General features: G+C 41.8%; 1 protein-coding gene across 1 annotated transcript in view; it reads right to left on the reverse strand.

Annotated features, from left to right (window-relative positions):
• Positions 1 to 17295, reverse strand: part of LOC115368139 (arf-GAP with dual PH domain-containing protein 1) — a 30954-nt gene extending 13659 nt beyond the window's left edge. Inside the window, exons 1-6 of the mRNA XM_030064142.1 lie at positions 16807 to 17295; positions 14380 to 14510; positions 12758 to 12849; positions 6218 to 6300; positions 5875 to 5987; positions 1300 to 1446 (exon numbers count right to left, since the gene is read on the reverse strand). Of these exons, the coding sequence (XP_029920002.1) occupies positions 1300 to 1446; positions 5875 to 5987; positions 6218 to 6300; positions 12758 to 12849; positions 14380 to 14510; positions 16807 to 16894 (654 nt within the window). The 5' untranslated portion in view covers positions 16895 to 17295. The remainder of the gene's footprint in view (positions 1 to 1299; positions 1447 to 5874; positions 5988 to 6217; positions 6301 to 12757; positions 12850 to 14379; positions 14511 to 16806) is intronic.
• Positions 17296 to 18246: the final 951 nt, after the last annotated feature.

Raw genomic sequence — 18246 nt, forward strand, 5'->3', positions numbered from 1 at the left:
AAATATGATCATGAAATATTTTTGGAAAAATCTTTTTTGTGTTTCAAAAGGTGTGGCTGCATTAAACACATACAAACAAATACAAATTATATTTTTTTGTTTATTGTTTACAAGAAAAACTAACAAAACTAAATTCTTGACAGTTGAATCTTTATCTTCAGGCGTGTTTCCTGCGTTAGGTTCCTTGTTTTAGCCATTTTTGTGTCTGAAGAACTTTCAGATGTGCTGGCTTTATATAGAAACGAAGCTTGGCAACAAAAAATGTGTCTTTTAATAAAAAGAACGACCTTCATCACTGGTACCAAAATGACCCAATACTAAAAAATTTCTTATGTATTTTTATGGAACCAATCAATTTTAAGTTTTTAATGGCTTTTTTAGGATTTGTTTAGTATTTTGGCTGTGACTGTACTAAAAGAAATTGCACTTGAAGACCTAAGAGTGATTTGTTAATGCAATGCAATCTACCACTGTATTTCTCGAGGTGTTCGTCAAGATCTACGTGTTATTTGACATATAAGACAATAATTATGCTTATCAATAAACCAATAAAATGACAGTAAGCCCTAGCTCCACATATAAACACATATGTTGAAATGTTTTAGGGATATATAGGAACCAAAAATTCTCTTTTTTTTTTTTTTACAAGGTTAGAAATCAAAAGTAGGTGAACATCGCTGTATGTTTTCTAGTCTGGAGCTTTAATTTGCTCCACTGCTTTTCAAACCAGTGGGGTACGAGGAACTGAAACTGGGGGTCCTGTCACACACCCTAACCACACCACAACTGCAAAAAATAGCCGTCTTAAGTCACTCAGCGTCATATCCAGTGTTGTAATCTTGTTTGTCAGCCGGTGGGATGACATCATCTCACGTGTTTCCAATGTATTTTTACTTGTTCCAGGAATATTTCTGGTAACAAGAATAAATAAACAAGGCAGAAAAAGTCAGATCAGCCCACTTGATTCAAGAAAATTCTAGTTGAAGGAATTCGATTTTCGCATCCTACTGGTTGATTTTTGTCGCTTATTCCAAGAAAAACACTGTTTTTGACACTGGATAGGAGACCAAATGACTTGTGAAGACGGTGATTTTCTTGCACCGCACAGACACACTGACTCTATTCCTAAAGTTGCTGATCTGAATTCGAGTCAGGGCTAAAACACAGCATGCACAAACAAGACAGGAAGGATTATTATAGCCCTTAAAAAGACGATTTTAAGACTCAGCATGAGACTTGTTAAGCTGAGGATTTTTTTTTTTTTTTTTTTTTTTTTTTTTTTTTTTTGATGGTACTGACTTTGCCGCTGTCGTGGTAGACAAAGACGTTGCGGGTGCTGTAGTCTTTGAGGTAGGTGATCTGCAGGCCGTTGGGGTTGCCAATCTTCTCGGGCTGGAAGGTTGCATTAATGGTATCCACCTTGATCACCGCCTTGGGCTCCTTAGCCTGGAGGGGAGAGGAGTGAGCGTGAGTGTGTGTTTGTGTGAGTGTGTGTGAGTGAGGGAGAGAGAAAGAGGGTTTGTAATTCAAGGGAAGAACTGGAACCCACTGAGCAACAGAAGCGCCTGCTCTGCGATTCTGGATCAGCTCAAAATGAACTCCAGTAAACGTGGCGATTTGAGGTCAAATTAACATCACACTCACGCCGTGCTTGGTGAATTTGCTGCTAGAGGGCGAGGCGTCACAAGTGAACGTGTCTGATTGCTTCATCTTCGCGATAACCCGACTCGTCGGCGGGAGGAATTACACTCCGGAAAGCGTGGCGCTTACACTTTGCTTTCGCTAATTGGGAGCATCGCCTTGGAGTCGCGCACGTGAGACTGTTTGACTTTCGGCGCGCAGCTCCACTGAGGAAGCACAAAGCGGAGAAATAACTCGATTTTTAGCCTTTAGGTTTGAACAGCAGCTGTGTTACAGACTGGATTTTCTGTGATGTTTTTGTTTCTTTTTTTTTTTTTTTTTATCTCTCCAACCACTTCAATTTTTTGGCAGCTCCTTGCAAACTGAAAAAAATTTACTACTGCAACTACTACTACTACTGCTGCTGCTAAGAAGAAGAAGAAGAGGAGGAAGAAGAAGACAGCTAATTCTGAATATACCACAATGCAATGGTGAGAGGCGCCATTTCTGCAAAGTCTTATCAAATGGAATCAGTGGTGTCTGAGATACTGTGTGTGACACAAAAAGAAAGAAATGAAGGAAGAGACTAAGATTAAATCATAATCCTATTGATTGCACTGGCGGGTGAAAAAAATATGGCAATAATAACAGACTTTTGAAGGGGAAAAAAAACAACAAACAAACCACATCTCCATGCATATGGATGATTTAGAAAATGTAAATGTTACTGCTCTGTTTTTAGAAAAAAAAAAAAAAAAGAAAATGGGAGCAGGTGCAAACGCAGGTACAAAGTTAAAAAGTCCTACTTGTGTGGAAAATAAAGTCGGATGACAAAAACAAGGATGAGTCATTCATACGGACAGATGACGAGGGAGAAAGTTACCAAAAAAGTCCTTTCTTTAAACTGCTTGCCTCTGTGCAGATGGAAAACACTATACACCAACAACAAGAGACAGAGAGAGTGAATATGTGTGTATATGTGTGTGTTTGTGTGTGTGTGTGTCTGCTCTGTTAAAGATCACAGATGTCTCAGAAGGCGGTAAGGAAAGAAGTAGAGAGTTCCTTAATTTCCTAACCCTATCATGCAGATTAAAACGCTGCACTAACCCTAGTTAATCCTCAAACCTAATTGCTTGCGATGTCAAATTTGTGCAATGCAAGGCAGGGACCTGAATAAAAATCAAACCGCACACGCAGATGCCGACACAGCAACAAAAGCAGAAGCCGACACGACAAACACACCTCTCTGCGCGTTTGATGGCGATTACTATAGAAAAGTAGGAACTAGAAGACTAGAGGAGTTGAATCTGAGCCGCAGCCGAGTGAGCGAGCTGCCTTTGAGCAAGAAGACTGGTTGTACCACATATTCGCACTCAACCCTCATTGAATAAAGACAGATTAAAAACGCCATCACGCGCAGTGATCCACGGCTCAACCAGCAATGTGGAGCCTGAGCAGGCGCAAATGCAGGAACAAAGTTAAAATGTCCTAATTGTGTCCGATCTCTGTGGAAAATAAAGTCACATGACAAAAACGTACAGACAGATGCCGATTGAGAGCTCCTCCAGAAAGTTACAAATGAAAAGCCCTTTCTTTAAACTGCTTGCCTCTGTGCAGATGAGGAAATCACTTAATACTGACAAATCAAAGAGAGAGAGAGAGAGAGAGAGAGAGAGAGAGAAAGAATTACATGAATCACTGAGAATGCTGAGTCATGTCAGAGCAGGTGCAAGGACATTTCAACTGCCTCTGCTTTTCTATTCAATAACCACGTTTACATGCACACCATATTCCGGTGTTATTCGGAATATCCTCAATATTCCGGTTGCGCACGTTTCATGTGAACACGCACCGAACCAGATTAAGGTCATATTCCAGTTGGAGAAAATTCCGAATAAGACCCCTGGCATATGCCTGTTCCAACCGGAATATTGTGCCATGTAAACCTTAATTGAAAAATGCCCCGTACGGGAATATTCAGTTACGTCTGCGCATGCTCGATTCGCAAGGAATCCTGGGGCGTCTTTGTTGCTATGGTTACTGCGAGCGGGGCGAACGGCATGGCGAACAGCAGCAAGAGCCAGGAGACTGCAGTCTGCCTTCAGCTAATGAAAGACTTAAATATCATGGAGGATATCGATGGGAGAAAACACAGAAATAGCGACATCTTCTTCTTCTTCTGTATTTCTGGCAGACCAGACGCCTATAGGCGCATGGCTGCCCCCTGCTGGTTGAGTGTTGCATTAAATAAGAGCGTGGAGTACGCCGAAACACGGGAATATGCCGAGTAACATATAAACGGAATATTCCAGTTGCTGCAGCGCATATAAACACCTTATTCGGAAAATGACCTTAACCAGAATATTGACCCGAATGGGAATATGGTGCGCATGTAAACGTACTCAATGTCTCCGCTACGAGCAGATGCAAAAGATAACAGCGTTTTCACAAAAAAAAAAAATCCTCTTGTTTTCTAAGTCTTAGTTTCCTGTGGACAAGAAAAGCCTCCTACAGATGTTGATTTACTCCAATGATGTGTGTATGTGTGTGTGTGTGTGTGTGTGTGAGCTCCTCCTAACCATGAGAATGTATACCGATATTATCAACAAACATCAATCTGCGTCCAAGATAATTCTGTTCTATTGTGTCTGTTTCAAAGTGATTTTAGCTTTGACAGCAGAGACTGCATGTATGTGTAAAGGAAAAATAATAAAAAAAAAAATTGATCTTAACAAATCATTTAGTGTCATCTTCAGTGTTAAAATATCATTTTTCTTCAAATAAGGTAGAAAAAAGCTGCCACTGGGATGAGATAGTCAACTTGTTTCTTGAATTTTCTTCAATCAAAGTTTCATTTTCTTGATACAAGTGGGATGACCTGCTTATTCTGCCTTGTTTCAACACATTTATACTTTTTTCCAGATAAATATATGCTAAAACCAGTAGTCGAGTTGTAAATAAAATTCAGGGGGGATGGTCAATTTTTTTCACTTGATGAAAAGGGAGGATGGCAGTTTTACAGGGTGGATGATTTTGACCGTTTTTACTTCAGGGGGGATGCCATCCCCCCTCATCCCCCCTCAACTCGAGTACTGGGTAAAACTGAAGAAGAAGAAGAAGAAGAAGAAGAACTTGTTAAGATATACATTTCTTGCATCATGAAATGAGCTGAAGCAAAACGTTGTAGTAGCCATTTTCTGCCGTGTGCACCTCGTCTGACCTTGACCTTCAGACAAGAAAATGACTTTAAACGACGCAAATCAACAAACTCAGCCACAGTTGGCGAGCGACTTTTCCTCTGATAGCGTTTGTCAGCCCGCCTGTCGTTGCGAGAGCCGACTCCCCCGGTGCGAACAAGCGGCATGAGAGGGGAACAAATCGGGTGAGGAGCGCCTCACCTGAATATTTTACACACCCCGGGGCTCCTCTGAAGCCCGACCAAATTCCCCGGCTTAAAAACAGTAAACCGACTGCGCGGCGAGGAGAAGTCACTTTTGATTTCTGCACTGCTGTGACTACATAAGATTTTTTTTTCATATATCTAAATATATATATAAATATATAAAGATATTGTTCTACACCAGGAGAATACGAAGGCATGAAATATTCACAATGCAAACAGCACCCGAGAAGAGGATCACATCAATTATTCACGATAGAAAGACAGATGCATGCAAGGACATGTGTTAAAACAAACACATGCAAATGGGCGCGCACACACACACACACACACACATACACACACAGAATCTATACTGAAAAGGAGTCTATTTTCCAGTTTTTTTTCCCCGGAGCAAACAAAGCTCTAATTGGTTTGGTTGGTGGAGAGCTTAGCGAATCAGCCACACTGACAACAGCGGGACAGACTGTTGGCTAAATTGGTCTGAATACACTCAGTGTGTGTGTGTGTGTAGAGTGTTTAGAGTGTAGAGTGTGTTTGTAATGGGTGTGTATAGAGTTTAGAGTGTGTACAGCGGAGGAGAGAGGAGATAAGACCTAAATCTGCTTGGTTTTTGGTAAGCATGTGGTTATAAAGTGTGTGTGTGTGTGTGTGTGTGTGTATGTGCTACAAATAAATCACTGTCTTTAAACTACAGTCACCAGGATGCGATCTAATTAAGGCAGGGCTGTCTTGTGGTCATGGTTATGCGCAGATCCGTTTGTGTGTGTGTGTGTGCATGTGTGTGTGTGTGTGTGTGCGTGTGTGTGTGTGTGTGCTTGGCTAATAAAAGCCAGGTTATAGCCGGTGCTTACGTCATATTTGGTGAAATACTTCAGAGTGCCCTCCCTCTCCGAGAGGACGAATCGCCTGCTGAGGAACTGCCCGTTGTCCCGCCCCCTTTTCATCAGCATGCCGTCTCTAGCTCCTGTGGGAGAGACGAGTGTGTTCAAGTGATGCATTTGTGTGTGTGTGTGTGTGTGTGTGTGTGTGTAGGTATGACAAGTACCTATGCTTTCTCAGTTTTTTATGTTAGTACTTATAGTTGGTAATTATATGTCAGTGTATGTGTGTGTTTTTGCATATGTGTGTTGGCCTAAATGTTTCTATACGTGTGCATGTGTGTGTGTGTGTGTGTGTGTGTGCGCACACTCTCACCTTGCTCATATATAAGGCTCCTGCCAGGCTCACAGAACTCTTTCCTCTCGTACTTTGCCCTTATCCACTGCTCTCTCAACACCCTGTGTACACAGAAAATTAAAACACACACTAAATGATGTTTTCCCCCAAATGAACACACAAGAGAACATAGAAATCTCTGGAATTTATTTGTACTTTGAGTGTTTTGAGTGTGAGAGTGAGAGTGAAGAGTAAGGAAGATTTGGACTTGTTGGACGCTCTGAAATCGTGGCTTCCTTCCATCAACGCTAATCAGATATGAATTCAGGAATTATGTGTTTACTTTGCCTGCGCGCCTTTCCCTCCCCATCCCCCCCAACATGAGTTGCTGAAAGAGCTGACTGCTCCAGGTTGTCAGACACTATGAGAGCCACCTATTATCTCTGAATAAAAAAAAAAAAAAAAAGAGTCCTGTGGCATTCAGCGGTTTATGATTAAATTCATCCTACATTCATCCTAGGTTGTCTAATTAACGCTGTCTGAATCCCGTTAACTGTACGCGCCTCACCTGTCAAGTCCGACGTGACGGTTTATTATACTGAGCGAGAAATATGGACTCTTTTCTCCTGACCCACTTTGAATTATGGACAACAACTCAAGGAGGAACTAAAACAGTAGTTTGCTCTTGCCTTGACTAAACCTTAAATCTCCCAAACCGAAAACAGAGAATAAATCAACCCTTTCACCCTCGTCATGATATTCTCATGGTAAGGCATTCCTCTCATAATATGTGGTCCTTTTCAGGTTTTCTTCCAATTTTCCATGTTACAGCTTGGGGGTTTTCTCTTGCTTGCTTTAAGGATTAAGTCAGGGAACTACAGTACAATAAACTACAGTAAAAAGGCAATAAAACCCTTAATGTACATGTGTGAATGATGCATAAACTTAATTCAATAAGTTTGCTTTGCTCCTAAATGGTATTTAGGAGAGGATGTGTGGTAAAATCTCAGAACCCATTTTCATATTACTGTACTGGTACCAGTGTGTGTGTGTGTGTGTGTGTGTGTGTGTGTGTGTGGTGGTGGTGGTGGTGCGGTGTCAGTAATTACAGAAATGACCTCTTTGCCCTGTTTCTCAGTGGAGGAGCTTGAAGCTTAAAAACACAGATAACGTGCTACCTGGGGACATGCGACCTTGTCAAACACACACCCACACACACACACACATAAACAGTATATAACCCTTTGCATGTGTGTGTGTGCATGTATGTTTCCTCCTAATTGGACTCGCACAGCAGAGTGACTAACAGGCGATCACTTTTTCCTGCAGCAGGCCGAGAACGAAGGAGGAGTGTGCGCTCTCTCTCTCCATATATTATCTACGTTCCACTTTATTATCATTATATAAGCGCTGTTTGCCCACTCATTGCACCAACGGCATGCATGACTGTTCTGGCTGGCAGATCTTTCTCCGTGAGGAAGGCTTCCCTCTACATTTGACGTGACACGGCTCTGGTGCTAGCGGTCCGGCAAGCTGCTGTCGTCGGCCAAAAAAAAAAAAAAAAGACAAAATAAGCCGGGATGTGGCGCTACGTGTTTATCACGGAGAGACCCCGGGAAGGCAAATATGAAACAGCACGGGGTGAGATGAGGAAGGAGACAAGAAAACAGAAGTCATCAGTGATCGTCAGGAGGGGGTAAAAATAAAACTAGGGGGTGAAGAAAAGACCATGAACACCTAATGAGAGATGCCAAGCAGGTCGTGACTGGCGAAGGTTTGAGCAAGGAAAACAAATAGTGTTTAGCCAGGACTGTGAGATTCACAGCGCGGCGAGGTTTGCTCGAGACTATTAAAGACCGCAGCGGAAACACACATCAGTGTTGAGAGAAATCTGTATTCACGTCCGTCCTCCTGTCCTCCCCTAACCTTTTCTCAGTTGCACTTTCTTCTCCTGTCTCGTTGTATATCCACTCTATTAATCACACTTCTGGGCGCGGGACGGGCGTAATGCAAGTAACGCAATGGTACAAATAAAGTGCATCATTCTCTGTATTCGGCCTTATCATGCAGATACATCCTCTACAGCCCTTTCATCTCCATTTAAGTTTTAGCAAATGAGAATACTCAGTGGTGTGAACTGTGACTGAGAGACCAAAAGTTATTTCAAGCCCGGTGCTTTCAAAAATTATTACTTTTTTTTGCTTCCAATCCCAATGTGAATGTGCAATGTATACAAAGTGACCAAACCAAAAGTTAAAGGATAATTCTGTTTTTTTTTTTTTTTTAACTTGAACCCTATTTTTTCCACCTTTTGGGGTCCAAATAGAGACGTGAAATGTTAGGGGGAGACTGGGGTAAGATGAGCCATTTTTCATATTTAGGATCACTACATCAAGGCAATCATAGTTTTGTCGCTAACTAATATATCTGCATATATTTCAGGATGTTGTGCATCTCTTCAAACAAACAGAATGGGTGTAAACATAACTGTTTCCATAATATAGCATGTCCAAAAAAAGTGGTCTCGTGGCACAACTTACCCCATGTATGGGGTAAGTTGAGCATAGGAGCGGGGTAAGTTGAGCCGCATGTGGACGTAACACATTGAACCAAAATACACTTACCCCATACACTTAATAAGTAATTCATATTTATTTATTTATTTATTTATTTATTCATTCATTCATTCATTCATTCATTCATTCGATATTTCATATTTATTTAATATTTAAGACATTTAGGCTACAACCAAAATACACTTATTAAGTGTGTGGGGCTCTGGGTCAATTTACCCCTGGCCAAATGGCTCAACTTACCCCAGAGCTACCATTTTGACTTTTTTAGTCCCCACAGCTAAAATGGTGCACTTTTATGCTAGGTTTATGACCTCATGTTGTAGCTCATAGATACCACAATTGATGTATAAAACAAATTTAAAATGATCTGTTTTGGTCTTAACACAATTCTCAGGAAACTGATGATAGATTGAATTCACTTTCAAGAGTAAAAAATGTTTTTTTGGAAATAAATGTATAACCACTTTACCCATGTGGTTCTTACCTTCACAGACTCCATGAAATGATGCCTTCCTCCTAAATATTTGGTCAAATGATCAATGTTTTTTACCGTTTCCTAGCAACAGGGGGTGGCTCAACTTACCCTTTGGCTCAACTTACCCCAGTCTCCCCTACTGCAAAGTTTGCCCGTCAAATTGCGTCCACGGAGAGACTTTGTTTTTGCCGCTGACAGGCTCAGATTGTTAATTATAAGTGTCTGACATCATTACGGCAGGTGGCGGCTGCCTCCAAAATGACAACTCTTTTTAGAGTTTTTCTCCAGCCTCGAGGAAATACAGAAAACTGGACACGATACCACAAAATGCACCGCTGAGAAGTGGGTGGCAGTTTTCCAAATCCTAGGGAAAGCCAACTTGATCAGCATGTTCAGGATTGTCTCATGTGTCCTCAGTGGGCCGGGCTCAAATGCCTCTGTAGGGGAGGATTTTCTCTCTGGTGGCCGTTCAGAGCCACGAAACGGAGCGGATCACGAACGAGCTTCAAATATCTGTGAACTGTGACTGTGTCGTGTCCGGACTTGGACGCAAAAGGACAAAAGGACTGCTTGCATCAGTCAAGAAACAGCAGGAAATATCCATGGAAGAAGCAGACTTGGTGAATCATGGCCATTTTTTTTTTTCTCTTTTGCATTTGATTTTGTTTCCTTGCAAAGCTCCAATTGTGATTTCTTTGATATTTGATTTTGAGATTTATTCACATGTTTATAGGAGGCACTAGGAGGCACTAGCATTCGGCCTGAGAGAACGGGTAGGTCTTAAGCTGCTTTTAAACGACATCATCATCATCATCATCATCATCAGGCAGTTTGTTCCAGAGAGTCGGCCCATAATGACTGACTCATCTTCAGCAGAGTCACTTGAGGTCATGGGTGCAGTTTGGAGCCCAGCGTCTGATGATCTGAGGGCTCTGGAGGGTTTGTAAGCACTGAGCAGGTCACGGATGCATTTAGGAGCACGGCCTTCGAATGATTTCTAAACAGCGAGCAACATTTTGAAGTCCATTCTGTATTTTATCAGATGCCAGTGAAGTGATCTGAGTGTATGAGTAATAAAAAAAAAAAGGAGTAAAAAGGGCATTGGAGTAATCTAGCCTTGAGAAGATGAATGCATCGACGCTTGCAAAACTGGAACGATTAAACTGAAAACAGCACAGTGGCCCTTTAGGCAAACAAATGCAATGCTCACTGGTTGGAAATAGTAAATTCTCGGGATTGAATTTCACAGTTTCCAGTTATCTTGAATATAACCCGATGGTCCCTCTTGGTGTGGGTGAGATATGTGACAGCACCGCAGGGATTCAGGGCTATCGGTCCTCAGCGAGTCTGATATGGACTTACTTTAAGGGTGTATGAAGGGTGCCTCGGGGTGCTGGTGAGCCCCTCTGTATAGCACAAAAGTTTCCTGGGACACCTTAAGCTCCTGCAGTGGCCGGCTGTGACGCACTTATTAGGGTCATTTCACCAAAGTTGGAAAACCAGAGCAATCGGTCAAGTGGAAAAAGTTGGATTGAGGAGTCTGGAATCTGAAATATTCAACCATCATCTGTCAATTGGAGATATTTTCAATCTAAAGCAGATGATGGCAAACAAGTGGAACTGTCCTTCAGGTTGTAGTTGCACCCCAAAGTAATAAAATGGTAATTATTCTTAGTTGAATTTTGTAGGATCACACCTGAAAGACAGTAAGAGTGAAAACAAAGTTTCTACGAGCTGCTACTTTGACAAATATCACACCGAGAAAGGCATAAAGGTGAATGAAAAGTTGTGCACAGGTTCATTTTTTTTTTTGTTGTTGCTGAAACTAAATCTAACAATGATGATTCAGAAAAACAATGTCTTTTTTTGCTACAACCGTGCATTTCCACTGCATCACAAACACAGCGTGATAGTGCTCGGGTGGCAGAGCCAAAGCCCAGGCTTGAATCCCACCGACAATCTGCGTAAAAACATGAAGACAGACACTCCGGATTCAACGTGACCGAGCCTGACCGTGTGCCAGTTTGAAAAGGAGAAAATCCAAAAAGCGGAGGTGAGCCGAGCCGATCCAGATGTATTCAAGCTGACTCGGGGGTGCAGTCACTGCCGGAAGCTGCGGATGACTCATTTCAGATTTTGTCTTTCATTTTCAATAAATTTGCAAACATTTTTTTCAAGAATCGAGAAACTTTTTTTTTTTCACTTCAGGGACTTCGTTGAAGTGGAAATCGGTGAAATGGTTCTCATTCATTTGACTGTTTGGCTACTGACACACACAAATATGACACACACAGACACATGCACACACACTGACAGACAGAGGTGAATAAAGTCCTTAAATCCTCTCCTCAAGGAAAAAGTATCACCACAATGCAAAAATACTTCACTCTATAAGCTGCTTGGCCGTGTTTCCTGCAACAGCAGTAGCCCTAAAAAAAAAAAAAAAAAAAAAAAAATGCTGGCATGAGATTAACTCGATAAAGTCAACAATTTCCCATCTGCTTTTTCTTGCACGGAAATATTTTTGTTTCCTCATAACTGCTGCTATTCACGGCCTCACACCTGTCCATCAGAGAACGAGCGAGCGAGAGACAAAGAGGACAACAGAGACACGATAAACAGCGTAAAGAACATTTCCCCGTCTCTTGCACGAAATATAACCTTATCAAAGACATTTAGTTTACTAAAACCTTTAAAATAATTAATAATTTTTCAAGCTCTAAGTTTCAATGAAGTGTGTCCTCCTTGGAAAAAAAAAAAAACTGATATCGCCTCATAGTCTTAAAAAAAATCCTGTCTTTTAACTTTACCCTGTGAGAAAATGGATTTTATTATTTTATTTGTGTGTTTATTCGGTGTAATCATCATGTCATTATCCTGTTTCATTTTATTTGACTTTGTTTCTGTTTCTGTTTCATTTATGTCTGATTACAGGCGTGTGCATGCAGTATGCAATGTGAATAAAACTCAACTGAAAGAGAGACAGAGTGTGTTACTGAGAGAAAAGGACAGAGGGAGAGAGACTGAGAGGAGAAATCAACTCACACACACTCAAGCTGCCTTGAGAAATCCTTTGTTTACAGACATCAAACCTTTCATCGCACTGATATGACAAAACATGTGAATAAGGAGGCAAATCATGAGTCTATAAGTTATTTCACCACTGAGTCCATTTTAATATTTTATTATGATTAAATGTCTACTGAGCGATGAAGAATGTTTTGTCTGTCAGCCTATCGGTTTATTTGGAGTGTTGCATGGAGACACACACATGCACACGCACACACACACACACACACACACACACACACACACACGCACGCACGCACAATAAAAAAAAAAAAAAGTGAACCAATGCAAGCAAAACAGGTAGTCATACACACAGTCGTTACCCGTTTATGTTTTTGTGTCATGTCTACTCCCCAGGGAGCTCTATAATGAAATGGCTTCATCGTCAAAAATTTCTTATCATCACTGTGTGTGTGTGTGTGTGTGTGTGTGTGTGTGTGTGTTGCCATGGTTACTCACTGGCAGTCTCTGTGGGTAGGTTTGTAGTAGTAAACAGGGACCGCAGCCTCGTATTTACTCCTCATCAGCTTGTTACCGTTCTGTGCCATGAACTAACAGCACACACACACAGACACACACACACACACACACACACATACATAAACCACACCATAAAGAGAAAAGAGCAACGGAGTATGAATGACATGACAGCTTGGCACATTGTTCCCTTTTTGGCACTTGGCTTGATGCTCTTATCTGTTCAACAGCAGAAACTTCCTGGAATAAAATCGTCTGTGAACATTAACACAACAAATCAATGATGAGGTGTGTAAAAGCGACAGCACCCAGAAGATAGACAGAAGAAACACAGGCTCCTCCAGGGCTAAAATATATGACAGAGGATTCCTAAGTAAAGAAATAAGAGCTAAAAATCAGATTTGTCTCCTATTTCTGTAAATCATCTGTAGCAGGTTCGTCTGCAATGCTGCCAAAATCCAACGCGCCACCATCTTTTCAAACAAGGCCCTTATATTTTATGACTCTGAGGTGGCACTATTGCACTTTTTATACCATCAGTCATGTTTACAAAGGCTTAAACGCACTGAGATCACAATACCGCCATTAATATTACTCTATGAAGTCCTATGCAAGATAAAATCACTTTTGGAGGGAGCACTAGATTTTTAAAACCTTTTTTTTTTCCTCTTAGAAGAGCCGCTCTTAGGACACACATTCTCCAGCAATTTCAAAAATACCACAAAAAATCTAATATGTCGACTATTTAGGATAAAAATCATCAACAAAGCCCCACACTGGTGCTATATAAAATGGATCATATCATATTAATCTACTGTAATACAAAGATTAGTGGTTGCAGAATATCTGTTATGAAGAAAACAATGAACTATCCATCCATCCTGTCAAGCTCTGATGTGCCAACTTCTAAAAAGGCACAAACAATTAAGCTTTTTAAACGCAGACATGTTTAAAAAAGAATAATTGAGGGATGCAGTTTGTTAATGATGTTTTGTATCAGCTAATGTTGGACATATATCATGGCATAGAATGAAAAAAAAAAGACATACTACACGCTTAATGATCGCTTTGTGCTTTATCTATCGCATATAAAGTGATATTAGAACATATGAAACTGCGAGGCGGTGGTGAATTTTAAAGTATATGTATCACAAATGTGCCTCCATTGTTATACATAATGTAATTTCTTTAGCGACAAAATATGTTTCCATGCCAGGACCATTTTCACATTTAAACTAAAAAAAAAGAGTCTTTTTAGTTAGACAGTTTACAACAAGGTGAACAAAAAAAAAAATAAAGAAATAAAGAAAATTGGTATAGTAGCTGTAATCATAAAGAGGCAGTATATGGCGAGTGTTTGAGAGGTGGACATCAGCACCGTCAAAGTGGCAGCTGGTCATTATGGAAACAAAATGTTCATCACATCACTTTTTTCAGTTCATCAGCAAAAAAAGGAAATGTGGACGAGGCAGCACTTTTTCTCCATAAAAATGCAAAGTTTACGGGACGCTGAGCTCGGTTTTAAGGAGGCTCTGATAACTTTATGGGGCACTGCGGGCGTGTTGGGGGGGACGGAGGAGGGCTGTTTCTCCCCCGAGTCTCACCTCCACCTCGTGGTCCTCCCAGCGGGACAGGTTCAGCGACTTGACTTTGCCGATGTCGGGGATGTTGCGGTGGATCCCGGAGCAGGCCAGGCAGATGAACACACCCAGGGAGCAGGAACCCCACTCTGGGTCTGGAGGGAGGACGAGAGAGAGAGAGGAAGGAGAGGGAGGGAGGAGTGAAATAAGAGATTGGATGGATGAGGAGAGGGGGATAGAGGGAGAGGATTGAAAAGTAAAGCAAAGAAGTGAGAGAGGAGGGAGAGAGTGAGAAGTTTTTCAGGGAAAGTGAACAAAACAAGGATTTAACCCTCCTATTATGTTTGGTGTCAATTTGACCCCATTCAATGTTTAACATCTCTAAATAAATGATTAACATCATTTTTTTTGCTTCATATTTAATGAGTGTTCCTAATTTAATGGATACTACCGGGTAAACATGAAATTCACATGATGATGATATGTTTTCAATGTCCTGTACACACTTTGTAACACATCGGTTATAAATAACAAAAATCTGTTCTTAGAAATAATATAAAGCTGATAAAACACCAAAAATTAATATTTCTTTCCAATTTTAGGTCAGTCAGTGAGATTTTATGGTGATTTGCATATTTTTCCATAATCGCGGAACAGGAATACTGGATGTATAAGTGGGGGTGGGGGTGGAGGAGTTATGTTTTATTTAAAGGGATATTTAGGTCGTCAACAAAGAAACATAAAGTACCTGACATATAAACTTTGGTAACAATTTTAGTTCTAATAATTTTGTGGAGGTTTAAACTGCTGGGGTTAAATTGACCCCAAACATAAAAGATGTTTGTAAATTTGAACATAACAGGAGGGTTAAAGAACTGGTTTGGTGTTTTTGAATTTGAGGAAATAAGCTTCCTAAATGTAAATACTTTTTCTTTAAATAGATATTTTCAAATAGAAAGTTAAAGGGAAGGTCTGCTGGGCTTGAATCCCCTCCTGAGAGCTGTCCAGTGACTCGAGAGTCTCGCTCAGGCACAGCTCAAAAGTAGTTTCTCAGTGAGAAGAAAGCGCTCCTCGTCCACTTTCCTCCGCCCTGATTTTCCTCGACAAGTGCGGGGATTCAAACCGGTGACCTTCTGATCACGAGGCGTGCTTCACACCCCGACGCCTCTCCTGTCCGACCCAGTTAATCACACAGCCCGAAATCTGTGAGGCTAATCTCCCTCTGACATGTCTGCTCCTCTTTGAGCTCTGACTTGCAAGAAATGTTTTCTTTGCTTTGACCACACCTGTCTTATCTTTCTGACACACACACACAGCAGTCTGCCAGTGAACCAAGATCGAGAGAGAGTGTGTGTGTGTATATATATGTGTGTACCCTGTTCGTATTGCTAGAGATCACAGATGTCTCAGAAGGAGAGGTAGAGAGTTCTTTAATTTTCTAACCATATCATGCAGATTAGAACGCTGCACATTTGCCTAGTTAATCCTCAAACCTAATTGCTTGGAAAGTCAACTTTTTTTTTTTGCAATGCAAAGCAGGGACCTGAATAAAAATTAACATGCACAAGTAGACGCCAACACACCGAGAAAAGTACACGTCAACACAACAAACACACCTCTCTGTATGTCTGATGGTGAACACTTTAGACTTTGCAGCTGGGAAATCTGTGTGAAGACAGTGTATGAGAAATGCTCACTTCTTTGGCCAACTCCTGTCAGGCTGCCTTTGAGCAAGCAGACTGGTTGTACAACATGCAGGCAGTCAAGTCCACCCTCATTTTATACAGAGTAGAAACACGGCCACACGCAGTGATCCATTGCTCAACCAGCAATACGGAGCCTCAGGGCTTGAATTCATTGTTTATTCATGATTCAGTTGTGATTACGCCCTACAATATCTCGCATGCATATGAAGGCCTTGTTTGTACAATGTCAGTAGGTAGTACAGGACATGCACGGGGACTTCCACAGAGGCTAAAAGCTCTGGGTGAGGTGTGGACAAGCCCTATAATGCGCTTGTCAAGACTTGCTTTTTGTGAGTTTGAGCATTACTGTTGCATTCAAGTGTTCTTCAAATGCTCCTACTTCTTAGGGGCCAGAGGTAGCGACTCTCGTTATGTAATGTGACTTGTCAGAAATCCAAGTGTTTATGGCTGGAATAAGAAAATGTAATACTTCAAAGGTAGTGTGTGATGCAGAGACAGAATGAAGGAGAACAATACAGCAGACTTGTGATTGTTAACTTTAATAAAATTATAAGCCACATGCTGTTTTCATATATATTTTTTTACCATTAGACTCAAATGTCCTGCATCACATACATCATCCACCTGAAAAACTCAGGGTTTAAAAGAAATATCTGTCTTTCTCAAGCCTTATTCACCACTTTTAACTCGTAATTGTGCTATTTCCGCCAGTACCTGAAGGCAGCACATATTTCCTCTCACTTACCAGGCGCGCCACAGTCTGCGCACGCGTCATTTCCAGGTTTCTGCAGGATCTCCCTCAGTGCTCGAGTTGCTCTCTCATTTGCCGACATTTCAGTCCTCAGATGGTGTTTTTCCTCCGGTGTCAGACGGAGAGAAAGAGAGTAAGGGCCTCGGTAGAGCCGCAACAGGCCGATAATAACGCGTATCGGATCGGGCTCGACTCCCCCGCTGAGTACCTAACGGGCTGCGGGCAAGTCCGCACAGGTATGCGCACTCACGGGCGAGGTGGGGGAAGGCTGTGCCTCCCGAGTTGAGCCACAAATGAAAATCAACTTAAATCGTCCTCAGAAGGGTTTCGCACAAATGTCCATCGCCCCCTTCTCTCCCGCAGTGCCTCGACGGTGCCGCGTCTGCGCCCAAACACACCGGTGTGCCGTGCGTCCTGTCGGAGTTGTGGCCAAATCAGCGCCTCGGTGCCTGGCCGCCCTGCGTGGAGGGTGTGTGAAGGGGGGAATGAAACCCTACACTAGGAAGTGACTTGCCGGGGTTGTTCAAACTTGCTTTTCCGCATAATTGCGGGTTAGGATTGCAGATACTTTAATCTCACACACGCAGACTACCTCTGCTGGCGCCCGCAGTGCAGTGCGCAAAGTTGAGGGGCAGCGCTCACCTGTCCGCAGCAAACTTTGGAGACTCAAAGTAATCTCTAATACCTGTCTGATTATTGACGAGTACACCAAAATGAGAGATGAAGTGCACCCTGAGGTCATCAGGATTGTGAAGCTGAGTGAGATGAAAAAAATAAGACAAAATGATAAGACAAAAACATTAAAGTCGGAAAAAAAGTCAAATCCAATAAAGCGATTGGGTTTATTTGCAAAAAACGACAAAAAGGTGATGGATGGATCAATGAATAAACGAATTAATAAATACAAGAGGACATCAAACATTATTTTATTCATTTATTTTCATTTGTGTGTGAGAGAGGGTGACTATTCCTGTTTGATTTCCTCTGATGGCTCTACGTGATAGGACATTATTGAGGAAATTTGCACTTTGCCACGTCCATTTATGTCAGAGGTTGCCTCTAATTAGGCCTATCGATACACTGCATTTATTGTTTTGCCCATTCTGGTTAGCGGCCGCCTGTATGTGAATGAAGCCGGCAGTGTGAGAAAATGCAGGTAACAGGATGTGGTTTCAGCAGAGAGAATTTAATGTCAGGCTACGCAGGGCTGAGTCACTGTGAGCTGCGGCTCCGCTGCTGATGGAGCTGTAAACAGGGATGTGGGAGCGCTAACAGCTGCGCCGGGTGATCATCACAGGGCAAAACACCCACCCATATACACATGTCACCCTGCATATAGAGAATAGATGACACACGATTTAAATTAAGAAGGCGGGGCCGCTGTGACTTGGATCATCATTTAAATAAACATCATCAAGCATCACCACACCCCTT

The sequence above is a fragment of the Myripristis murdjan genome, chromosome 1 (assembly GCF_902150065.1).
Source record: "Myripristis murdjan chromosome 1, fMyrMur1.1, whole genome shotgun sequence".
Lineage (NCBI taxonomy): Eukaryota > Metazoa > Chordata > Actinopteri > Holocentriformes > Holocentridae > Myripristis > Myripristis murdjan.